Source organism: Sinohyriopsis cumingii, chromosome 11, assembly GCF_028554795.1.
Source record: "Sinohyriopsis cumingii isolate HCF-2022 chromosome 11, ASM2855479v2, whole genome shotgun sequence".
In the NCBI taxonomy this organism is placed as follows: domain Eukaryota; kingdom Metazoa; phylum Mollusca; class Bivalvia; order Unionida; family Unionidae; genus Sinohyriopsis; species Sinohyriopsis cumingii.
In genome coordinates, this window is record NC_142971.1 from 95,074,495 (window position 1) to 95,101,078 (window position 26,584).

Consider the following 26,584-nt stretch of genomic DNA (forward strand, 5'->3'; position numbering starts at 1 on the left):
AAACGTTTTAGGCATTCGACTCAAAGGCATGGCCAAATAGCTCATCGAATCTTTAAACTGCACTTGTCCCACTTGCATGAAAATGATTTTGGCTCCGTTCAAAGTCACTTTAGGACGCTCGGTGCCTTGTTCCGTATAGTACCTCAAAAGAAACTGTCCATCGTATCCGGAGAAATTGTGAGCCATCACCGTGGCATGACGATGACAATCTCCGTAACGTTCGATGTCCTCTTGGCTCCACGTCTTGTCGATGGGGTCTAAGACCCATTGGGCAAAATCGGCTAACGTGTTCGGTCCCCGAAAGATTTTTTCACGCCCTCCAGGAATCTTGCTGCAGTGAGGGCAATGACTGAAGATAGGTTCTTGAATGCACTTCTCGCACGCTCGATGAGCCACGCAGAAATTAGGGATGTGAATGCCGGTCTCTTGCATGCATTCGAAATCGAAAAAGATGAAATTGCCTTTCTTCTTGTGACCGTCCTCTTTCTCTGGTGGGGGTTGGTATTTTTGCACGTAACATTGGTGTTCCAAGTCCACGATGTGGTGACAAATGTGACATTTTTTCTTTCCTGAACATACGTGTGCCTTGGTATTATTGGTACGTATGACTTGTTCACACGTAGAGCACAATCTCAGCAGTTGACAAGCGCATTTCTTCTGTGAACCTTGCGTTTTCAGATGTTGTTGGTAACAGGTAGGGCTGACAAACGTGCGCAGACAAGTGGAACAAGGCACTGGTTCTTCGATCAGACAGGGTGAAGAGGCCAAACATCCTGTGCATTTCGATCCACAATGCTTGTGTTGCTCTCGATTGTTATAACCATGGTCACATTTCTCACAGTAATAACTGTATTTCAGGAATCCGGTGATACTGGTAATGGTATCGAAATGTTCATCGTGATGATAAAGATGAATGTATTTTCCGTCCTTAAAGTCTTGGCCTCGAAACAACAGAGGTCCGCGCACTTCTTGAGGGTGCACTTTCAAGGTGTAGCGTGGAGCTAGGGCATCTTGCAATTTTTGCATCTCAGGAATGCCACAGGGTGTGTCTTTGGACAGTCCGGCTTGTTGTAACAGGAGTTGTGCTTCGTTTCGTTGTTTGGCTCGATCGGATCGTTGAATAGTGTCCCAGGTTCTTTTCCATTCTACCGTGTCGTTCTTGTTGGCATAGGTTCGTCCCACCACGATGGCACGGGCTAAACACATCTGGTCATGAGAGTTGTTAATTCGGACGAGACTCTTTTTGGTGTTGCGAAGGTCGTCCACCAATAACATCTTTTTGCGTCCTGTCCCTTGAGGAGGAGAGACGTGGGTCATGTCCAGTGTGGCTTTACCATCGGTGATGTCAAACTGATCATTAGATTGTTGTACGTGTTGAATCTTGTCCATGACTTTGGAAGCAGTCAATTCTGCAGGGGTGCTAAACTCGATCCAAACAGGGGATTTCAAACCGTCGTGTTGTATGGAAAGTCTCAAGCGATCGTCTTCTTTGGGTTGACATTGTCGCTTGAGTGCAGTGAGCAAAGAATCCCACACCTCAGTGATGAACACTTCTGCTTTCTCTAACGGCACTTCAGCCTTGAAATCTTTAAACTTCACCCTGTATTTGTAAGCCGTGGTTCTAAATTTTCTAGAGGAGCGCTTTTCCGTCTCTCGAATGGAATAGTACTTTTCAGGGTTGACTAAGGGTGGTAAACTTGGTTTAGAGGTTTCAAATTCTGGTTCACTCATGTCCTCTTCAAAATCACTGGCATGAATTTGTGCCAAGATTTCAGCCCTGGTTCGAGGCGATAGATCACGTTTCTGCCTCTTACTTTCTTCTTCTTTCTTCTCGAATGAATGGGATCGTTTCATCTTGAAAGCAAAAAGTCAAATGACTCAAGTTCAAACACCATAAACTACTTTATAGTCATAGCAGACCAGCGTATATAAAAGGGTGTGTGTCTTGTCCTTTCACTATTCATTTCACTCTCAAGCCGAGCACAACGATGGAAGAGACTGACCAGATGGAACGTTTCGTTAGAGCTTTGCGAGGGGTCATTAGAAAATTCTCTTCAGACCAGCCGACAGACTACTCTCCTTCCTTTCGAGATAAAAGTCAAGATACTTGCTATATCTGTCAGAAGAAAGGGCATTGGTCTTCAGAGTGTCCAGACCGTCAAACAAGAACAAAAACAGGGACTAAAAAAGACAAAAGTCAAGATACCTGTTATTATTGTAAAGAAAAAGGACATTGGTCTCCAGATTGCCCAAAAAAGAAACAAGTGGAGTCAGAAGAAAAGAAAGATTCTTCAGAAGAAGAGAGGGATTCTTCAGAGGAAGAGAGGGATTCTTCTGAGGAAGAAAGAAGACAGGTGAAGAAAAAGAAACAGGAGAAAAAAAGAAGAAGGGAAGAAAGCGAGGAGGAAGAAGAAGAGGAAAAGAGTGTGACGGTGAAGAAATTAAAAAAACCGAGAGACTAAACAAGGAGAAAAGAAGAAATCAATGAACTTTTTATTATAGTGTTGTGTTGTGAATTGTGAATTGGATTGTAAAAAATGGAGAAAAGAATAAATGAATGATATAAGGTAAGAGTCTTTGAGTTTTGATTTTAAAATAAGAAGCTACACTCACGCACTCATACACAGACACGTACTATAAGGGTAACATGGGTGAGTTTTTTTTTAGTTATTGGCAAATTGAAATTGTATTTCTTTTCGAGAAATGTGGGTGGCCCTGAAAAGGGCCTTTTTTTCTTTATGGTGCAGGGGTGAGTTTAAGCAATCAATTTTAACTGCCTTAAGCCTTTGCCACGGCCAAGGCCTACTTCTGGACTGCGTAATGATTGGGTTGAAATCACTAAGGGTGGTACGGTAGGCTTAGTCACAGGGTTGACATGTTTGGCTCGGGAAGGTCGTATTCTCTTCGGTCGTGATAAAGAAGTCTGATACATTTGTTTCAGACTTCTTAACTCCGCTAAAATGTCCAACAGTACCGTGACCGTTTGATTTTCACCCTCTTGTTTCTTTGCTGCTGCTACTACTTCTTCTTGCTGTTGCTGCTGTTGTTTTTTTCTTACCTCTTCTTCTTGCTGCTGTTGCTGTAGGAGAAAAACTTGTTCGGCTTCCTTTTGTCTTTGTATAAATTTCTCCAATTCTTCTTTTTGTCTCTGTCTAAAATTTTCCACTTGCGGTAATGAAGAAGGTAACGCAGGTTCCGGAACAAATTCTTGCGAGGAGAGAAAATCCACAAAATCCCAATTCACTTCTTCTGAAAGTAAGTCCGAGTTCCCTTGGGCAGTCTCTCCTGCTGGTGCACCCCAATGGATCGTTTTCTGAGTTTCCGTCATGTTGAATCACTGTCGCATAGATTGACTGCACACAAGCGCTAGCGAATCTATATAGACTACGTGACGTCACAGACTGCACTCTTACGATTGGATGCGGGCTGACTGAATTCTGTAACGCGTGTTTGGATTGGTGAATGAACTCAATCCGTTTCAATCCTTCCTGTCCCTATAAATAAGCGCCGTTCACTGCATTGATTCACCTATTCTCGGAGCCTCAACATGTGGACAGACGTTGAATCTTCAACCCTTGTGTCAACAATGATGTTCAGGACGGACATGCTCATGTATGTCCGATCCAAGTGGACCGTTGTCCACAGGACCAACAGCAGCCTGTGGATAAGAAGAGTCTATATAGAGAGACAAGGTTGCCTCAAGAGGACTCTGATGTATGGCCCTGCTGTAAGACGAAGTTTGAGGAAAAGAAGATGTCGCAAATGCCCTCTATGTTAAGGGCATATTAACATAAACCAAAGGCCCTTTTCAGGGCCAGCCATATTTCTCGAAAAGAGATAGTCTTTTGAATTGCCTACCCCTTTTTTAAAAAATTTTTTTTTTAAAAAAAATCCCATGTTAAATTCCCCTTGTCCCTAAACAAGCCCAAACTCTATTCCCATGTTAAATTCCCCTTGTCCGTAAAGTGCCCCACGATTTTTCTCCATGTTAATTCCCCTTGTCCGTAAAGTGCCCCACGATTTTTCTCCATGTTAATTTTCCATTGTCCGTAAAGTGCCCCAAGGGGTCTTGTAATGCTAATTCCCATTGTCCGTAAAGTGCCCCCCTTCACTACTGAGGAGTTAGAAGAAACCCAAAGGCCCTTTTCATGGCCACTCCAATCTCTCGAAAAGAGATAGACTTTCAATTGCCTACCCCATTTTTTATTTTTTTATTTTTTAAAAAAAGTAGAGACCCCTCCCTGTTTCAATTTTCGTATGTTCCATTTCCATAGACCCATCAGGTCGGAACCATATTAAAATAGGGTCCCGACCCTGTTCCATTTCCCCTAGTCGCTCAACAGACCCAAACTCTATTCCCATGTTAAATTCCCCTTGTCCCTAGAATTGCTATTTTTTTCTCCCATGTTCAATTCCCCATATCCCTAAAGTAGTTTTTTTCTCACATGTTCAATTCCCCTTGTCCCTAAAGTAGTTTTTTTTTCTCCCATGTTCAATTCCCCTTGTCCCTAGACAAGCCCAAAATCTATTCCCATGTTAAATTCCATTGTCCCTATAGTGGTATGACAATATTGCCCATGTTAAATTTACATAGTCCCTATAGTGGCCCAGGGGTGTTTGTAATGGTAAGTCCCATTGTCCCTATGGTGGCCCCATTCACTACTCACCAATAAAACTTCATAAAGAGGTGGTCATCAATAGTAAATAATTGCATCCCTTCTCAGGGATGTTGCCAACAATTTCAAAAGAATATACAGGCTAAGTGTGTTGTTTTAGAATATCCAAACGAAAAAGAAAGAACATATTCATGATCTCATAACGAAGAGTTTTTTCAGCTGTCCACTACGTCCGATGCTTAATTTCTTCCCACACATGTGCCCTTAAATCAAGTCGTGTTAAGGAGTTATCAGATCCTGTCTTAATACCTACTTTTTCTACATATCAGTTTATCAGAAATCAAGAAGAAATGTTATCTTGCATTTTTAAGTGGATTTTTGCGTCTGCAAGTAAATATTACCTTAGAATGAGGTTTGCTTTCTAATATGAGATTAAAAAAATTGCGAAACAATATCAACCATACCTTCATTTATTTCTGTAAATTTTATATCTTAAGCTATTTAAGTAAATACGGGCAGGTGTAAAGATTCCTTTAACCCAGTTTCGAATTTGTTTGAATGACTCTTTAAACTCGCTTTAAAACAACCATGATCTATGCTAGCCTTAGAGGAAACTGGAGTCGCGGAATATTGTAGCAGAAAAAAACTACATGGTACAAATATGGTAATAGACCACTATAGCTCTGGTTTATCAGTAGGTCCTAAGTCGCAAATTTTGTTTGGCAAACATACAGTATCTACAAGTTTTGCACATTTTCTTGGCGCACAATGCATTAAATAGTTAGTACAGAGAACGTTTTCTCCGTAGCTTAAATCACATTTGCGCGACAACGTCTGGTTTTGCACCAGGGTCAACAAATTATAAATGAAGTCATGTGAGTTGTCCAAAATGGCTGCCATGGCTGCTTTCAGTTTCTATTTTGCTACTTTTATTTTTTCTTCTGTAGGTTCAGCACGATATGAGCCGACCTGGGAATCTCTAGATTCTAGACCATTGCCATCTTGGTATGACGAAAACAAAATCGGGATATTTATTCACTGGGGAGTATTTTCAGTACCAAGTTTTAGAAGCGAGTGGTTCTGGTGGGATTGGAAGGGAGACCAACCGACTCAAGATGTAGTGGAATACATGAAGGAGAACTACCCACCAGACTTCACTTATGCTGACTTTGCACCGATGTTTACCGCAGAGTTCTATAACCCTGATCAGTGGGCAGACATATTCAATGCTTCAGGTGCAAGGTACTGTAGACTTTGCTACACGTACGGCTATAATAGGACGAGTTGCCTCCCTTCCTGCATTTATGACCCTAGTCCTACAATGTAAACCCTCGACCCTGATATTTATGTTGGTGGTGGGTTGCTACCCCGAAAACATACATATCATGGTCAGTGACTTACATTGTTGGACCATTCGGGCCGGATCCATTTAATGTATTAATTTCAGGGAGTGGTTGGTGGAAAGTTGAACTGAATATATTCCAGCTTCAATGAAATCCACACCCCATCCTAAAAATGATTCGTCACTTGAGGTTGAATTCATTCAGATCATGTTTGGTACTAACTATTTCAACTAAAGGTGTCATTTAGCGAATTTGATGGTACACACCTTTAAAATTGTGATTATTTAGTTTCTTTCACTTGTCATCAATCAATATTACTTGGGAGACTACACATAAACGCCATGACAACCAAGTTGATGTCTTTTTTGTTTGTTTTTTAATGGTGAATCTGGTAGCAGAAAACAACCATAATATTAAGACATAATCAATATTTAGCAGTCCATACCATAATAAACATGGGTTGTCTGGCTCCTAGATCCTAATTAATGCATTTTTTTTTACTAACCTTTAATCCTAAGAACAAGTATAATCCCTCTTCTATTTATCTATGGTATTAAATCATTTTGGAACATTCACTTGTTAGTCTTCATCCATATCAAGACAGAACACCTGTGTATTCTTTAACTGTGAATCTCAAATTTCAATTGACAGTGAAAAACAATGTCATCCCAAGGCAAGAACAAAATTATTGCATATTAACCATCTAGCCCTGTCCCAAACATTAGTCAGTTCAGGTAATATAGATCTCATTGGACTTAAAATGTAATGTTCTGTTCTGTAACACACTAATGGTAATATTTTAAAATACAGTACATCACATGACTTTTTGATTCTTCACCCCCTAGTGGTGGACAGTTAATCCCCTTTATGCTTGCCCTACAATGAAGCACCACCATGAGCTAGCTTTTCCATCATGGATAGGTTTGGAGATATCAGTGATTGACAGGTGAATAGCCAGTACATATACATGGAAGCCACACAATGGAAAGATTGAAACTGAGTGAATCAGATCAAGAGATCAAAATTTTTTATATATAAAAATTTACCAATAAATGATAAATTTATAGATTCTCTTGTATGTTTATTTAGGATAAGTATAATGATGTAGTCATATTCTATACAACTGTGTATTTGCACTATGACCTTCTTTCAAAAAAATTAAATGCAACTATTTTCATGTACACATACACTCATTTTAGAAAAATGTTCACATGAATACTCCACAAACATTTAACTTTTGTTTATAAAATGCATGTATTTACATTGTTCCTTTTTCAGATATATTGTTTTAACCAGTAAACATCATGAAGGTTTCACAAATTGGCCTTCTAAATATTCCTTCAATTGGAATGCTATGGATGTGGGACCCAAGAAGGATCTAGTAGGTAAGATTATTAATGGAAAAGCAGTTTGCACATGGTGATCACTTTAGCATCTTTATGCATGACTTTCTGTATCTCTGTGCTCAACAAAAAGAAAGTCTTTTCCCCTTAGAGTAATTTGACCAAATTTGAAATGTACAACGACAGTGTCTAACTATTTCTTCTGAGCCACTGGGTATTTACCCATACCATCTTTACTTGCTTACAAGTCAAGTCCAACTTTAACCTACACAGACTCATATCTGCTATATAGCACAATGTGTTGACATTTTTGTATTTTGTTAGGAGTAATCAGTAGAACAAACAACATGGACATTAATTTGCCAGTGCATTATGCTGCATCAGATCAGGTTGCTGGTTGTTTGCATTTGGACTCAACTTATGAGGAAGTAGATATGGTACCAAGAGTTTTGTGACCTGAGATGTTAATACCAAAAAATATTGACATTCTGTCCCAAAAGTTGACCACAGAACCTGATTTGTTGGGACAATGTATGAACAAACCAAATAAAATCATAATTTGACAACATTTATGTAATGTTAGCTAAAATATGAATTTACATGATCCTGAGTACCAACTAACCCATCAATCTCAGAAAAAATAAAATGTATCAGAAAAAATAAAATATTTCAGAAAAACTAAAATATTTCAGAATAAATATGATATTTCAGAAAAAATAAAATATTTCAGAAAAAAATAAACTGTTTCAGAAAAAATATAATATTTCACAATAAATATAATATTCCAGAAAAAATAAAATATTTCAGAAAAAATAAAATATTTCAGAATAAATATAATATTTCAGAATAAATATAATATTTCAGAAAAAAAATAAACTATTTCAGAAAAAATATAATATTTCAGAATAAAATATTTCAGAAAAAATAAAATATTTCAGAATAAAATATAATCTCAGAATAAATAAAATATTTCAGAATAAATCTATAATATTTCAGAATAAATAAAATATTTCAGAATAAATATATAATATTTCAGAATCAATATATAATAATTCAGACAGGGTTGCTTTGGACGTTACTTGTTGACATAATTTTTCTTAAGTATCTTATGCGGGTACTGATTGTTTTTTTTCGTTTCTTACTCGCTGAATAATCCCGATCTGACCTTTTCTACTGCGACAGAAAGAGGAACAAATTCATTTACTTGATCATCGTTCACCATAGCTAATGACTGAAACATAGCTGCCTGAATCCGCTTTATGAACTTATATTGAGATGATAAAACATACTTATTTTCATTCTTAAGTTCTTCTAACGTTTCAAAATCAGATATTATTTTTTCAGGATTTAGTTCATCAGATATATTAATTCCGTTTTCTTCTAGTTTTTTGATAGCAGAAATAATGTCTTTGATATTTTCATGGTTTATTATATAATATATAAATCTTTAAAATAAAAAAATTATCCCTATAGAACCCTTATCGAGTTCGTCGGGATGGCACAACGCATAACTCCTAGTCTGCCACCGCACACTAGCAAGTTTAGAGGCAAAACACAACATTAAACCCCATAACTCCTAGTCTGCCACCGCACACTAGCAAGTTTAGAGGCAAACACAACATTTAAACCCCATAACTCCTAGTCTGCCACCGCACACTAGCAAGTTTAGGGGCAAAACACAGCATATGAGGCCAGTATATATAGTGGAGAAACCCGGAAAAAACCATAATTGGGGATTTTTCCTGGGTTTTTCCCCATCATCAGTCTTTGCAACGGATCTACTATTACACAATGTAACTACAGTTATTTTTTCTGTTTGTAAGTTAGAAACCATAAATATCTTTCTACGAGTAATTAATTACGACGTAGATGCTTAAAAATACATCGCAAGTTTGAAACAGATGTATTACAGCAATTTTCCGCTTACGATCGTGAACACGGTCAAGGGGAAGTACCTCAGTTACATGAATATGCTCAACGGAGGTATCCCATTTCAGGTAAGTAGTAATATCTGACCAAAAAAATAATTCAATGTGGTGATGATAATTATTGATATTGGAAGGTGATTTTCTGCTTATATTGTTTTGAGAAAGCGGTTTTATATATATTTTCTGCAACTTTTTGTACCGAATGCGGGTGAATATCAAAATATTTCGCAGCAGAACATATCGAACGAAATATAATTTCTTCGCCAGTTTCTGTGTTTGTAGCCTTAATCACCCTTCTAGAAACTGTCTTACATCTTCCAGTATTACCACGTGCAGAGTTCTGACTTTGCGTGACAACCCTCAGATTGGATAAACTATTGTTCTGAGGATCCCCGTCAATATGATCGATCACAAGACCATCTTTGATCACTCCGAAGAAACACTCATACGTAAATCGATGACATAAATAATGTTTCTTTCCTCCAGCGTTGAACCTTAGATAGCCAGTATTAGAAACAACACCAACCGGTCTCTTCAACCTACAGTGTCTGATAACACCATTAATATTTAATTCATAGTTTGGTATTGTGCGATGTGGGACAAATATATTTTGCTCCATTTATACAATATTATTATTTGTTTAAATCATTGTTTGTCTGAAATCTTGATATATAATCCTCCACGGATGTTATAGCGTTTTCACTATTATTATTTTTTTGTCATAATATCTTTTAAGTTCTCTGAACCGTTTTCCACAGACCTTTCCACATAATTATGTTTTTCCTCGCACCCCAATACCACATCGCAGACACGGTATTGGTCCTAGATTTCCTCGTCGTATACTTTGTAAGTGCATCCAACAAAATTCCTTTCTGCAGGATTTATTGCATCGATTTACTGAACCGATCATCAACCATCTGCATTGAGACATTGTATATATAATATTTTTTATTTAAATATTTGTTTTAATTATATGAACGAGTTTGAGAGATTATCCCAAACTAGGTCTTCTAAATATAAATTTAATCTCGACAGATTATCTTCTGACTTACCAGTACGAGATCTGGTTGATCCGAAAAATAAAAGTTTGATCTCGAAAATTCACGACGCCAAGAAAGAATTTTACACGGATGGTGCATCTCATGTATGGTCAACGTTCAAAATTATACGCAATACTGTCAAGGACGCCACAATGAATGACAAACGAGCGGAAACTATCATTAACTACATCGCTGAGTATGAGGGCAATCAAAAATATTTCTTCAGAGTAAAATTCATTGTATTAACAGAAACAGGTAGTTGGATTATCCGTGACAAATATGATCCTGTCCTTGGTAATAATAAAATTGCCATATTAAGTAAAAATTCCAGACCGGGTCTATTGACGGGTATTGACAACCCGTATTATGAGCGAGCGTATCCTGTAACAGCGGTTATTTATGGAATCTATGAGATAAATAAAAAACCCAACGTTGATAAACTGGCACTAATGAAATTTTCAAGGTTAAATTGTGTAGCCGAACGAGTAATAGAACACTTTACAAACGCGATGCGTGGAAATGGATTAACTGACTTAAGGCGTGAAAAAATAAACTCATGGGCTGATTCAGTTAAGGATACCGGTGCTACAATAAAAGATGTTGCTGAATTAGGAAAAATATTAAAATTTCCAATAACCGTAGCGACAATAACGGGAGAAGTACTGTACGAATCGAAATATAAATCGAAAGGAGCTCCAATAAATATTATTGATCATAACGCGCACGCATGGACTAGCGCAGTAACAATATTTCCACGTGATCGAACTGTTAGATTTTACCCCTCAGATATGAGTATGTTTGATTTTATCAACGAAATAAGTAAAAACGATCCTGTATCAGTATGGTTATTTAAAAGTAATGAGGAAGGTGGATTTGATCAGTTTATCAGACCAAATGGTGAAATATATCGAACAGAATATCTCCACGACGAGATGAAAAATCTCGCGGAAAAGTTTTTAGAGTGCAAACACGCGGAAAATACTGACAAATTACTAACTAATTGTTTTACCGTTCCACTTGTTGCGGCTCATTTCGCTAGAGAAAAAAATTCATGGAAACCAACACGATTTGATTTACTCGAGGACGTACGCGCAAGTTGCTTCGAATACGGACGCAGCGGATTATGGAATACCAAGTATAATTACAATGATGTTATTTCGGTTGATATGGTTGCATGTTATCCAGGAAGTTTTCTAGGAGACGGAGATTGTTCTGTGTACTTTAAAAGATTTGGTCACCCTACAAACGAGATGACGCGAGTGGCAATTAATGGATCATTACCTGATTTTGATCTGACTGGATTCGCTTGTGTTGAATCATTCAAGCTTAACGAAAATCTTCACAAGATTTGTTATGTTTGGTTTGGCAGACATTTTTGTGAAAAACGTTGGGTACCTATAGTTTTATTACGATATATGCTAGATTGTGCGATACTGACATCGTTGGTGGTTAGTGAGGCAATTATATCATATCACGCACAGACCGAAGTTTGGTTGCCCATGCCAGATTTTATCAATCTCGATGAAGTTATTAAGGAATTTAAGGAAAAATGTCCTGGTGTTTCCGAAGATGATATTATCAAAGAAGCTCCTAAAATTCTCGAGATTAAACTTAAAACCGCAAAAGATCTCGGTAGAAAAATTATAGGTAAATTTACTCAAGGTGGTGCATATGATCATAAAAGACATCACGCACGGTTAATTTTAGATGATGCCGAGTACGATTTTATAATTGCTGATACAACAGCGAGAAATATATTTGTAAATCGAGAAAGTGTTTATTTATCCGACGGAACAAAATTGGTATGATCGTTAGTTACATAAATGATGTCTCCCCACAGTATACTCATCTAAGATCTTCCATGTTGGCTTATGTTTCTATAAATTTCTTGTCGATGATTAATAGATTTCCTGAGACCGCAGTCAGAGTCCCAACAGATTCGTTTTATATTTCGAGTAAATATTTAGAATCTGTTATGAAATTTACAAGTAATGATGAACGATGGGGTTCGTGGAGAATAAAAAAAGAAATATTACACAATTATACAGAATCAGCAGATGTTCCAATGAGAGATTTTTATCGTAAGGGTAATACAATATCAGAAATGTCGAAAGCGCCGCCGGTGAGTGATCCAATAACTAGATATAAGACAGTATATCTCAATGGACCTGCTGGATGCGGCAAAACGACTCGAGCAATTAATGTTTTTAGAAATTCAGATATGATCGTGCTGACACCCACACATAGACTTGCACGCGAGATGAAACAACAGCAAGTACAATCGTGCACGTATCATAGTTTCTTTCGGTGGCGCGGGGATACATGGACTCCTGAACGAATGGGAGAAAAATATATACCTAAAATAATTATTTGGGACGAGATATGTACGGTGTCATTAGATACATTAAAAACGTTTCTTGATTGGTTGTTGACGAAAAATACCGCTATAATAATGTGTGGCGATCATGGTCAACCGCCGCCTTTTGTTGGACCATCTCCACATGATTGGTTAAAAAATTTCGTTGATTATTACGAAGAAATAGATGATGATCATAGAGCTCTCGATGAAAATTTAAAGGAATTAAAAAAATTAATCAGATTACAATCAAACAAAATTCAGTGTGAAATAATACGCGGAGTGATCTCAGAGACCTCAATGAGTAATGTTTTAAATTTATGGAGACCCAACGATCTGATAGTAGCAAGCAGAAAAATAATCAGAGACGCTTTACAACAGCAGTTATTTCAACTGCATAAAGAAAAATACTCAGAATTGCCTGTTCCGTTGTGTTATAGACCATCAGATACACGAAAACAGAATAGTAATGTTGATATTCCAGGACAGACTGAAAAACAGAATCTCGTATTAAATGATATTGTCGCCGTTGATATCAGTGTAGTCGAAGATGCATTACGCGCTGTCAAATCTCCATGGGTATTGGGATACGCTTTGACGATCCACTCGTCTCAGGGATTAACTATTTCTGATACACGAGTCTGGATTGTAGACGATCGTATCGAGTGGTCAAATTTAGTCTATTTAGCGGTATCGAGGGTCAGAAAAATATCTCAATTGCGGAGAATTATAATTCCTGAAATCGTTGATAAATTTAACATCATCGATGATGATATAATAAGAAAAAAATTAATCGGATACAAACAATCTGATAAAAAAAATAAACGTGACTTTGATCTTGATGTTGAATTTATTATTGAGTTAAAACATCAGCAGAATAATCATTGTGCAAGTTGTAATTGTATAATGTTATGGCGGTATTCGAGTAATGATTCAAGACAATTTACCGTAGACAGAAAAGATAATAGTCGCGGTCATACACGAGAAAATACCATGTTGACTTGTCTTGAATGTAATCGACGTAGAGGCGCCAGCGCCTTGGGTGCTAATTAAGTGATCGCGGTGGTAGTTGTGTATCCTCGGGGATTATTTGTAGTTGTTCACGTGTAAATCCACGTTGAGGAGCAGCCGAATCTAATCTGTAGATTGCAGGTCTACCTGAGGATCTTGTCACAGTGTATATTTTGTGTGTGGTAACACTCCAAATAGGATCAGTCGCTCTCGCTTTACCACCTTCAAGTTCACCAGGCTCGTATAAATATCTAACTGTAACATCACCCAATATTTTTTGTTTTTCAGTACCTTTTCGTTGTGTTGGTATATTTTTTTTGTAATTGCATTAATGGGTTTCATGTTGGTTGTTCGTGTAATCTCATTATTTAATGCAGCTATCACGCTTGGTAATCTTGCAACCCATTCGCGAGATCTTTTATCTTGAATAAATTCCTTCGCGTATTGATATCCAAATAACCGCTCAGCGAGTGTTCGATTAAATCGCTCTACAATTGCCTGATCACGATGAATTGCAGTATGCCCTCGTCGTATTTTGGTATTATGTTGTTTCATCAACGATGATACTGGACCAAGAAATTCCTTACCAGGATCAACCTGTAATAATTGTGGCCATCGCAGACCACCTCGTTGATAAATTCGTTCAAACGCATCGGCTACTTCAGATGATGTTTTCGTTGATAGCGGCTCTGCCTCTTTATACCTACTTGCAACATCAACTACAGTTAACGCGTATTTGTATGTTTTTCTGCGTACAGTATCATGTGGTAAAAATAAAATATCAGCTTGATGAACTTCATTAGGAACATTAACATCGAAATATGCGTATTGAATTCGTTTCAGTGGTGGTAGATAAATTTGCCATATTGCCTGTTTGGATTACCACGCTTTAGCAGTAGAATGTTTAACCGCTGCTGCATCAGCAAGTTTACTAATTGCTGCTTTGCCTCTCTAGTATCCTCTTGGTGAATAATAAATTAATTCCATTATATATTACAAGACCCTAATACGAGTTTACCTTTCATCGCAGATCTTACCAACCAATTAGCTAATTTTCTTTGACATTTTTATTTTTTTATAGAATCTAGCGCATGAATTAATTTTACATCTGCAATATGCCTATCTTGTAGATTTTTACTTTTATAAGCTACATCATGAGCGTGACAAGCTCGATCAATAGCGTTTATTGGTTCCTCGCCTGGTTTTGGTTGATCCTGATTATCAAGTCTGATATCAAGTCTGGTACCAGGACCGCAATAATTATGTCCTGGTAGATGTTTTTCTCCGCTGTATTTAGCCCATGGAGTACCTGGAAACTTTGACATCAAATTAGCAATATCACCACCTCGCTTATTAGGTAAAAACGAAGATTTCTTTCTACCGCACACAGAACATTTTCCACCATACGCTATTTTTTTATTTTTTGTTGTAACCGTAGCTAAATCAGTAGTTGGAGTTTTAACTTTACAGCGTAAACAATATAAATTCATGTTATAAAATATATGGATATAATTGATTTCTCAGCAACTCGGCGACGAGAGCCAGTTAAACACCACCCTGCGTTACCCAATTCCATCAGAATGATTATCATAGGACCATCTGGATCGGGTAAGACGCAATTATTACTTAATTTGATAATGAGATGGTTGAAATGGGATAAATTATATTTGGTAGCACCAACCGCTGATGATCAACGATGTTATGATGTACTTAAAGATTTTAACAAAAATGTAAGATTACTGGACGAAGGTAATGATGTTATAGAGTTTATAACCGATATTGATGAAGCACCGTCTGTTGATGTTTTAGACGGATTTATTAATAATTTAGTTGTATACGACGATGTGATGCTAGATAAACATCCAAATCCAGCCAGAATATTTTCTCGCGGCAGACATAAAAATACAGATGTGATCTATGTTACTCAACGGTATACACAAATACTAAAAGTGATCAGAGACAACTGCAATATTTTAGTTGTGTTTAATGGTGTAGACACACACACGCTGCGAAATATTCATCAAACCTGGTGCAGCGGTGACATGGATTATAATAAATTCAGAAATTTCTTTTCACGAGCGCAAGCTACTCAGCATGGATTTATAACAATAAATCTACATGATCCTAGAACAAGATATCGTGTGGGTCTTGATAAAATCTTTTAACGTTTCTGATTTTTAAAATTAATAGCAGCAGAGAGGGCGCCTACCAATGTTGGTCGTCCGTGGAAATTAAACAAAAAAATAAATAAACACGTAGAGTACTTTATTTTTCAGCTACCTTTTCGAACTAAGGTTTTATTGATGGGGTTGGTTTCAACAAAAGTAAAATCATCTCAAGGAAACGTTTATTTGTAAAAATCTGGACCTTTCTACGAGATGATTTTATATTTTTTTTAATTTTTTTTTTGTTGTCGGAATTCTTGGGTCTGTTCGCCCTCTCTGCTGCTACGCAATATAATTTTGGCTAAATCTGTGACAATCTACGTGAATTTAAAAAAAAAGAACTTGCCTCGTTGGACACATATTTTACGTAAACACAATTTGCTGCCAGTGAATTCGAGAAAAAAAAAAGTCTCTCCAAACACAAAATTTCATTTATATTATGCAATGGAAGACAACCAATGTCAAATAAGCCGAGGTCGGTCAGTGCTAGGTTTGTGTGAATAATACTGCACGTATTTTCATCGACGCACCTTTGGATTCCTATTATAAAATGTACTATGCAGAAGAAAAACCCGTGCCAGTGACAAAATTCTAAATATGAAAGATATTAAAGAAAGAAGAAAATATACTTTAGTAATGTTCTTGACAATTCGTTGTGATGCTAATCCACACAAATATTCTCACCCCCACCCACACCCACCCACCCACACCCACACAAAAGTAAGTGCTTGTATGTGTTTGTTGTTTTTTCTTTTAAAGTATAGATAAGACACGCACACAGTTTGTAATGAAAAGATTTGATTTTTGTGTCATTTGGCAGTCTCTTGACAGATATTACAATTATACTATATTTTGATTTTTTTTTTCTCAAGAGGAGTATTCGGAGTGTCTCCAGAAGTCTTGCCGGATGTGCATTTTTGGAAAGACAATCCGATAATTCCTCGTATTTGATGTGTTCCCCCTCAAAATACATACACTTCATTTTTATACATTGCCCAGAACTGATAAAAATCCTTTTCAACAGTTTACCTTAAATTATCCAGGACGACCAATTATATCAGATTGTAATTCATATCCAAACTTATAGATAGTAGTTTTATCTTTGTATCTTTAGATGTAACATGATTATATACAAACATACCGCATACAGAGGGTTGAAGGCATGTAAACATTTTCATGATAACAAGTACTTGTAATAACAAACTATTGAGTGAAGATATTGTAAAATCATGAAACTTGCCTTGAAAAATAAAAATTCCAATTTAACAGTACAAATTTCATCCAAAATAACAGGTACGGCAATGGGTAGTCATGTGGCTACATCATACCCTTTTCATGGGTAAATTATAAAAGATTATCTTGAATATGAGAATTTTTGGTTAAGATTTTTAGATGACATCTTTATGATCGAAAACATTCTGAAGAAGAACTGCACAACTATATTGATCGCCTCATTATTGGCACCCGACAATTCAATTTACTTGTACTGCATCCGCATGTATCATTTTTAGATGTAAATGTATTTGAAACATTATGATAATGCTTTCTCTACAAATATTCGTATAATTGTAACTACTATCCACCAATACGTAGAATATTCTTCTTGTCATCCCAGATCATGCAAAAACGGTATACCATATAGCTAGGCCAAAAGATACCGACGTATCATTTCAGACGATTGGCATTTACAAAATTCTTTGAATGAATTAAATACATATTTCCAGATTAAAAAAATAATCCTTTATATGTAATTCATTCTGCGTTAAACAGAGCCCGTAATCTTACTCAAAACTAGACTTTAAACATATAATGTATGAAAGAAAAACATAATTCCTTCCATAATACAATATACTCCTCCATTACCAAATATAGCTCTTTTAATTAACAAATATTGAAGTCTCAGCTTATTAAATAAGACAGTGTATAGACAGTATAAGCTCAATCTCTCTCTCTCTCTCTCTCTCCGCGCGCGCGAAGGTGATATATGTCGTTTCGTTATAATCATGTCTCTCAGTTTCTCAGGATACGACGGGCACTTTTTTAAAAAGTATTATTCAAAACAAGCAACTGAATTTCTATCAGTCATCTTGAATGAAGCAAATGTCAATTACATGCGCGGGAAACGTATCTGTTACAGACTTCATGAGTTATCTGGCCTACATTTAGCTATAATATGACAGACACGGATACAAGTTATTTTCCACACTTTTTAATACCGAGGCCATATCAGCACGTCTTTCTCCTGCCTTTGTCAGAAGCTTATGATGAAGACCCCGAATGTATGTACACACAACAATGATAATCATTCTGCACCTGACATCAAGTCCATTCTTAGGACCTTTATGATTTTGAATCAGAAATGCTGAAATATCGTCGATTCGATATAAACATCGTTGTTCTTTAGTGTGAAAAAAAATTCGATAATTATGTATGGATCACAGGGGTATCGCTCCCTCGAAGGAGGCTGTTATCATTACCAGAGCGTTGGAATTAGTGCACCGAAGGAAGTCCATGCCCGCGAACAAACTTGACACCACGTCACCTCAGTCTTATTGGGCTACCAGACGACGTTATTCAGCCAAACTTTTGCTCTGTCTCCATTATTTGTGTGAAACGCAACACAAAAGGATACCACATAATATGAATGGAAGTAAAGAAAACAAGAGCAGATCTTCTTCTGTGGATGACTGGGTTTAAGAAATCAACAGATTGTGTACGGATTTAATGGATATTTATTTTATGAGTGCCTCACTTGATTTCCTCAAGAGACCAAAAATTAAATCAACGACAATGATACCAAATGATAGAAATGTGGAAACACTATTACGATCGAATTTTCAAAATAGATTCAGAATTCGGGGGCCCCCGAGTGGCCGAGTGGTCTAAAGCGCTCTCCGTTACGGATCACTGCCATCTCACCTCTGTCTGCGTGGGTTTAAGTCTAGGATTCGGCCAATGTGGGTATGTGAGAAAGCTTGCCAGTAGCTTCTCGTGGGTCGGTGGTTCTTCGCGGGGTTTTCCCGGGTATTTCCTCCACCATCAATACTGTCCGCTATGCATAGCCTATCGTGTGCTGAAAATGGCGTTAAACCCCACAACAACAACAATAACAGCAACCAGAATTCGGACGCGTCGCTGGAGAGTACTACGTGGTTGACGTCGAACCTTTGAATCCAGCAGACTGACTGGTGGACTAACCAATAATACACGCTTGCTGTTGGAAGTGAACGAATCTCAAGGAGAACAAATCAAATTCGTACATATGCTCGACCATCCACGTGACACACGAAATTTTTTACAGAACATATCGTTAAGGAACACATTCGCAAGTACAAAGGTTTGATCAGATGTCAAGTTTTGCCACAGAACGGTACCGATCCATTGAAGGCAACATTTGAACACGTCAAACAGAACGAACGAAGGAAATCGTTTGCTAAAATCTGTTTGTGTGGAAATCCGGCTCAGCGTCTGATATTGCCAAAGGCCAAACTTTGTAGATCCAAGTAATAATAATAAGAAGAAGAAGAAGAAGAAGAAACTATCTCTAACGGGGATAACACATTTGGTCATGGCTGACCCATCTGCCATGTGGTCCTCAGTTTTTGTAATAAAATAATAAAAATTAAAAAAAAATAAAAAAAAAAAAGTCGATACTTTCAATACATCGACAATAAAAGAAAACGCGTTAAAAACATGAAGATTTAATACGATGAAGTCCATGAGTTTGCACTGCCCCACAAGTTTGGCAATGTCGTCATTGATGCGTATGTGACAGACATTTCCTAATTAATATTGTACTCCATCCTGGAATCTTCAGGAGACCGAATCCTTTACTTTGACATCGATACATAGATTGCCATGGAGTTAATCACCCACTCTTCGTAGACGAACGTTTAGGAACTTGGAAAGACGAACTTCCAGAAGAGACTATTTTGAGTTTTGCCAATGGTGGACTTAACAATTAATGTTGCCAGTACAGAGAGCAACAAAACACAACTTCATTGCAAATGTAAAGTGAAAGAACTGAGCCTCAACTATAGTATCAGACAAGGGCTTAGCTTTGACGTTTTAAAATAATCTTTATGGTCACGTCAAGATCAAGACTTTCACGTGGATACGGTGGATCCTCATCACGTTGTAAGTTTGTCAGATGATCAAATTGTGCATTCGACCATTGCAAAAGGTGTATCCGATCGTCTCCGATAAGCGTGTGCTTCTTACCTATCACAACACATTAACATACGGACGCAATTCTTGCCATGCCACTAATACTGTAATCAGCGCTGCACCAATTTCCATCGAATTAAGTGTACGACAATGTTTAAGACAGTGGATTGCCACACTACTGTAAAGGAACCGATTTTCCCAACCGAGATGATTTCATTAAATATTGGACGCACAGTGTCGTGTGTGTGTAAACGACTACATTTATTGGATTTTCTTTATAAGCAGATTCTTTATGGCAAATTTATGAAAAGTACATGGAAGATATGGCCACTAAAACTTTGTGTACGAAACAACTCTTTGTGCTAAAAGTGCTACAAATCTACACCCGTGTGAGGTAGACATTCGTTGCACTTTAAGAATTCTTCGTATTTGACAAGAAGTGTGTGTTTGAAAAGAAAGACGTTGCTTACGTTAGTGGAAGTTCATTTTGAGAACAACATTGTTCCAGCTATATTCATTTTTTAATCCCCCCTCTGTCTGTCTCTGTCTGTCTGTCTCTCTCTCTCTCTCTCTCTCAACGCTCCGGTGGCCTAAGTAGCCTAGTAAAAATGGTACCAGCAGCTGCCTCTCTTGGCCTCAACATTAAGAGGTTAATGTTAGGACTGGTGTCAGTATAATGTGATTGTGTAGGACATGATGCTAAATGTCTGCGATATGATGCCCCAATGCTAGACATCACCATAGACTGCCACACTGCAGACATCGTAGCGATATGACTGAAAAATTGTTAAAGCTACGTTAAAATTTTTAACCGCACACACGCACGCACTCGCACGCACAGTGTCTCTCTTTTCTGTATTAGTAACAGAGTTACAATTGAATAATTGCAAATCTATGTAAATCATGCCATATCTGTTTGTTTTAATTTGGTGTATATTATAATGGCTGCCCAAATCCAAAGTTGGCATACTCAAAATGTCAGCGTGAAATAAATGTAGAACCGTTGCATGTTTCTTCATAAAGTACAGTTCATCCGTCATAGTTTGTATATAAACTCGAACCGAAAAATGTTTCAGTAGTCCTTGGCTTGGATTTAAAATACAAGCGTTACTCAGTTTGTCACGAAATGAAAGTTTGAAGACGTATCAAAACTGAATTCTCGGCAACAGAATTGTCATTCATTGTCTTCAACCTGACCAAGATTTGTAAGATTGCTAGATGAAAAACAACCTCAAGGTCACATCAGTGTAGGGTAACATAATAGATCAGCTTCGTATCAGATTTTGCCTTCATGTAGGAAAAAATCGCTCCTCACGTTGTATAAGTGAACAACAGCTAGTCAGTGTGTCTATGAAGATAACGTAGATAGTGAGGACGACAACTTGTAAATTTGTACATAAATAATTGATGAATAAAAAACAAAAGCTTGACGCTGTTTTACTATGATTTTTGTTGTTGTTGCAAACAAAACTCGATAACAGTACTTAGCCGTTTTAGTGGGAAAACTACACCTAAGAAGGATAAATAGAAGGTATATAGCATGACTGCTGTATCTACACAATTCAATAATGTGCAATTACAAGGAGAGTAGTATTGTAACAGTGCATGTGTTTTGTCATCAATGCATTTTTGGATTCCTATTAGAACATGAACTGACGCGAAGGCAGAACCCATGCTGTCAGTAAAGAAATTTGAAAGGGGAAGACAGTAAGTAACAAGAAGAAAAGATGGACTTTTGTCATGTGTTTTTTTTTTTTAATTTCGTTGTGATTCTTACTCATTAGAATATCTGTCTCTGTCTGTCTGTCTCTATATCTCGAATCGTGAAAGACGAATAAGATATTCAAACAAACACAGACACACAAGCAAACAGACACACTCTCACTCCCTCTCTGTCAATCTAGATTTTTGCTCTCTCTCTCTCTCTCTCTCTCTCTCTCTCGTTCATGTCACAATGACCTTAGTAGTCAGAGTTTTCAGTAAAATGTCGATATGAAAATAATGTAGAATTGTATGCAAATTTTAAAATAAAAATTAGTACTTTTATATCTCTACATGTTGAGCAATTTATATTTTAATATAATCTGTAGTTTAAAATTAACAAATCTCTCCTCTCTCTCTCTGTCTCTCTCTCTCTCTCGTTGATGCGATGTCATAATGACTTGTAGTCAAAAATTGGCGTAGTCAAAATGTCTACGTGAAAAAATGAAGAACCGTTGTTTTTCTTGATAGGGTACATTTCACTCATGATGTAAAGTGTAGAATTAGATTTGCCGTTTTGAAACTGGCATCGGAAAATTTTACGATCAAAAGAAGAAAAAATTATCGAATGTGTCTCGAAATGAATTGAAAATGAAATGAAATTGAATCTGTCTTTTAAAAAACCCAAACTTGCAACCTTACCAAGAAAAAGTCTTAACATCATACAGACAACTTCGTTTGTTTGAAAATCTAGCAAAATATAAAGATGGTCTCAAAAGCAGTTCGTATGTAATAGTTTCACTCCTCGTCTTAAATCTATAACTCCATTTGTAACACCGTGTAAGTGAACGTAAAGTCAAGGTTGGACTGGCGGCAAGAACTGTAAAAGAAAATTAACCAAAGAACTTTAGAACCAAATCTGGCACATGCTCTATACTGTCTGACAAAGTAGAAAAAAATATGCTCCAATGAAAATTCTTCATGCAGTGTACCTTAACATTTTTTTTTAAAATTACAATTAAACAGACCTTGGATACAAAAATAAGCCAGACAATGTACTTTTACTAAATTTGTAACTTTTGATGAAGGAAAATGTGCCTGACTTAACACTAAATATGTTTGAAACACAAGTGGCTGCAGCTATAGGTCGCATTTTCTTTAGCGAGAATCTTAAATAAGGTGAGATAAAATGTTACCCCTTCCTCCACTACTGGGATTCAATACTGTATTGATAAGGATATTTTTCTTTGCAAAAAGTAAGCCAATGCCTGTCCTTATACGTCTTGAATTCTTCTTTCTATCCTGTCTTAACTTTCTGTCACTCCACTGGCCAGAATGATACGGCTCAGGATACTAGTGGATAGCCCTCCAACTACGTTAAATTCCCGTTAGAGGTCATAGTGCCATTCTCATGTTAAAGCCCGTTCGAAGCCATAGAGCCCTGTGAAAGTTAAACCTGAAGTGTCATGTTAACTCCTGTTGGAGACCAAAGAAGGCGTAATGCTCATTGATGTTCGAGGCTAGAAGAATATAACCATGTTAAAATTCATGTCGGAGTCCAAATAATCCCCAAATTGTTACATTTCCCTATTCCCGATACAGGTCCACACATGTTAAACCCAGGGACATTTTGACCATCAACTCAAAGCAATGGTCGTGTTAGTACTAATATTAGTACCCTTTCTCGTACCTCGTGGACAGGGTACTAACATGAGCATATACGTGTTAATGGAGCAAGCCGGGTGTGATTCACACCTGGCGCTCTCTTAGCCTAATAATAATACTTTAAACATATTCCTTGCATATAATCCAATCAATTGAGTAGTCCTCTTATTTAATACCGGAAATATCGAAAATCATTGTAGAAATAGTTGAAAAATCTCGTTTACCTTTTTTAGCCGATATTTTCGTTTAGATCGTCCTCCATATTATTTCAAATAATGATTACTTCCGTTCTCAGCCTCGTTTGTTTGTGTGCCATATAAGGACATTGACGCCTTATTTGGAAATGTAAACAAATCGTAGTAAAAATTTGGCGCCGTTTGGGTCAGAAATTCTGCGCATTAAAAGTAAATACGGTTTATCGGCAACTTTGAAATTCAGCAACAAAATCAAGTTGAGGCTACGACATCGTAGCTATGGTCGTGTAACAAAACAAAAGTAATTAAATATACGATTCCCCGTCTTGACGCCAGAATTCGACAGGGTGGCTGAAAAAACATGATTTCCATTTTGCCCCATAGTGACATCATATTCTACTGATATTTTAAGAACAGGATCTTACATAGCTGATCAAGTAACAATTATTGTACATTTTGGCATCTTTCATTGAAAAACTAACTTTGTACGCCACACCGAACACGTCCGACATGTAGAAAAAATTATATAAATTCTCATTTTCTATTGATTTACGTTTACACTTGTTAAGATTTAACGTGAAAACGGTGAATGAGGGGAGCCATAAGGCGAATCTTTATTAGCCTTTATCCGCTTAAATCTCTTGTGCTGTTTTGTGTCCGTTGAAGATTTGTAGTAAATTAGGCCCTATTTCAGGAATATAGAGTTATTCGAGAAATATTACAAAGCATAAAAGACGCTTTATCTCCTAAAAATGTTTACAAATTGTAAGCTTGCTGCATGATTTGGTACTAGTTATTATTTCCGTTTCCTCATCAATCTTTATCATCGTATGACTATTGCACAAAGCCCTTGATGGTTTGTCCTATTATGATACTGTACATGGAATAGTTTCGTATTTTTATAGCATGACCCAATAAACATGAACTTCGAGTTATAATTATTACAGAAATCAAACCTGCAGCTTAGTCCACTGTTACTTTTGTAATTTTTGAAAATGATTTTGATTGTTTGGCGACTGTGTTTGACAGTTACTGTAGACCCGGAGATCAAATGCATAACGTCGGCTTCAAATGAACGGTAAGCTTGGTTTACGAGATGATGTATGTCTGCTACAGATGTAAATATCTCCAAATCGAGATAATCGAGAGGTAATAAGAAGAGTGCCGATTTGTTATAATGCAGGTGAACTTAAGTCAGGCACAGGGAACATAGTTGTTTGCTTGAGCATGGAGAAATTCATAATAGACGAAGACGTTAGAGACTGTCGCAAGTTATATAACACTATAAAAGAGGGTTGGGGTAGTGTCTAGTCCTACCTGTAAGACCCGACGCTGATATTTATGTTGTATAGCACCTAAACAAAATTAGAATGAGCTATGTCTTACATGTAGGACTAGGGTAGTGTCGATTCAGGATGTTGGCTGATTCGGTCCAGATTACAGACTGATTCGGATCATTTGAAATATTAATAGAAAAACAATGGAACAGACATTACCTGATTTATTTTAGTAGTTATTTCTGTTTTTCGCAGGCATATCAAAATGTAACGTAAAAGGTTGATATTTAGTCCTACAGTGTAAGACCTCGGCTTTCATATTTATGTTTTGGACTTCAATAGTATAACATACTTTGCTGTTATCATGAGATTTTTATATACAGTACTGGCATCATTATATTGTTTTTGAGTAAAATCTCAATCCATCAAACCAACTTATGTTCATTCTAACCTTTAAAACATTTCAAACTATTTAACTTAACGTACATATTAAATCCATTCAATCTTGATTTCTCAAAATATATATTTTTACATTAATAATTATAAGAGCTCAAAGAAAATTTTGTTTACACACAGGCCCAGGGCTAGTGATTTAAAAAATAACACAAGCCCCTACTCAAACTGCACAAGCCCGACTCCATTTTCCATATGCCCAATATTAAAAACAAATTCATATTAAATTGACTTGTGTGATTACTTGGATCTTGTAAAATTTCATGCAATGTTTTTTTTTGCCAAATTCTGAGGTCAGCCATTGTCTAATTGCTCTAATAATGTCCTTGTTACTCAGTAGATCATTATGTTCATTAGCATCGGAAGAGTGTCTTGATTTATATAGTTTCTGATTACATTTTTAACATTGTTCATAGATGCTGTTTAATTTGTTTAAAGAGTATTTAATTTCACTAAAGTTAGTGTGAGTGTGGGGCAGCTGAATTATTATTCATTCATCTTTCACTTCAAACACCTGGAACAACCAATAGCAATTAAACAAGACCATTAAAATAAATCAAACTACTAACACAACTGATTTTAGCTGACCTCAACTCTGCGAAAGGTTGGCAGATTTTTATAATCAAAGACAGAAGAGCCAACATGACCACATTTGATCCCTTTATTACGTACTTACCTCAGACAGAACATCATGTATTAGGCCTAAAATCTCCAGATTGCAACATTAAAGTAACCAGTTAACAGCTTTTCAGTTATAAATACCACCCTAAAATCCCATTATGTGACCATGCATCATTGCACTGGTTGCAGTGGTTGGACAGTTCCAGTACCCACTAGAATGGTTGTGGCTTGATTCTGGTACATGCATATCTAACATGGTATTTTAGAATCACATGTACATGTATGTTAAAGCAATGTGAGTAATAGTTATCAGTAACCCAGGCAATCTGTTTCCCCATTCATAGGTCACATACTTCGTTTTGTACACAAAGTTTAGAGCTTTCGATAGAAGTATGATAAGTAGAGATCTTCTTACAGATAAGGCGCATATATTGGGTTAGGGGCATACATGGGGATAAATATTAATAATTTACTAGTCTTCAAACATCTTGAAAAGAAATTTCCATATTTCATTAACACAATCAAAGAATTCTCAGGCAGATTTGATTTTTTTTATTCAACAAGCCCACTAGGCACCTCACTTAGATTACAGGAGGGGCCTGATCTGAAATTTCAAGGGCCCTGGGCATCAGGCTATCTGTTTTTTAACACTGCATATATAATTTAATAACACTACCATGTAGCCATTGATTGGAAAGTTATTT

The 26,584-nt window shown here is 36.8% G+C and overlaps 2 protein-coding genes across 8 annotated transcripts in view; both read left to right on the top strand.

Moving 5' to 3' along the window:
* Window positions 1-5,473: 5,473 nt before the first annotated feature.
* LOC149789041 (alpha-L-fucosidase-like) lies at window positions 5,474-9,589 on the top strand. Its single transcript, XM_089975225.1, has 3 exons — window positions 5,474-5,858; window positions 7,238-7,344; window positions 9,552-9,589. The coding sequence occupies exons 1-3, from the start codon at window positions 5,482-5,484 to the stop codon at window positions 9,572-9,574; spliced, it is 507 nt and encodes a 168-aa protein (XP_089831351.1). The 5' UTR covers window positions 5,474-5,481; the 3' UTR covers window positions 9,575-9,589.
* An 8,808-nt stretch (window positions 9,590-18,397) lies between these two features.
* The window catches only part of LOC149789042 (kelch-like protein 23), a 47,919-nt gene continuing 39,732 nt past the window's right edge, over window positions 18,398-26,584 (top strand). For 3 of the 7 annotated variants that reach the window (XM_089975218.1, XM_089975223.1, XM_089975224.1), the window contains exon 1: window positions 24,603-24,678. The gene's annotated coding sequence lies outside the window, so the exon portion shown is untranslated. Of the gene's footprint in view, window positions 21,677-24,602; window positions 24,713-26,584 lie in introns of those variants that run through there. The other 4 variants (XM_089975221.1, XM_089975219.1, XM_089975222.1 and 1 more) reach the window with 4 other exon arrangements.

What these genes read in the sequence shown, in the direction of transcription:
- LOC149789041 (XM_089975225.1), top strand. Translation starts at nt 5,482, where the DNA reads ATGAAGTCATGTGAGTTGTCCAAAATGGCTGCCATGGCTGCTTTCAGT. An exon ending in TTCAATGCTTCAGGTGCAAG is followed by an intron (nt 5,859 to 7,237) that starts GTACTGTAGACT and finishes TTCCTTTTTCAG; the next exon opens with ATATATTGTTTTAACCAGTA. An exon ending in ACCCAAGAAGGATCTAGTAG is followed by an intron (nt 7,345 to 9,551) that starts GTAAGATTATTA and finishes TACATCTTCCAG; the next exon opens with TATTACCACGTGCAGAGTTC.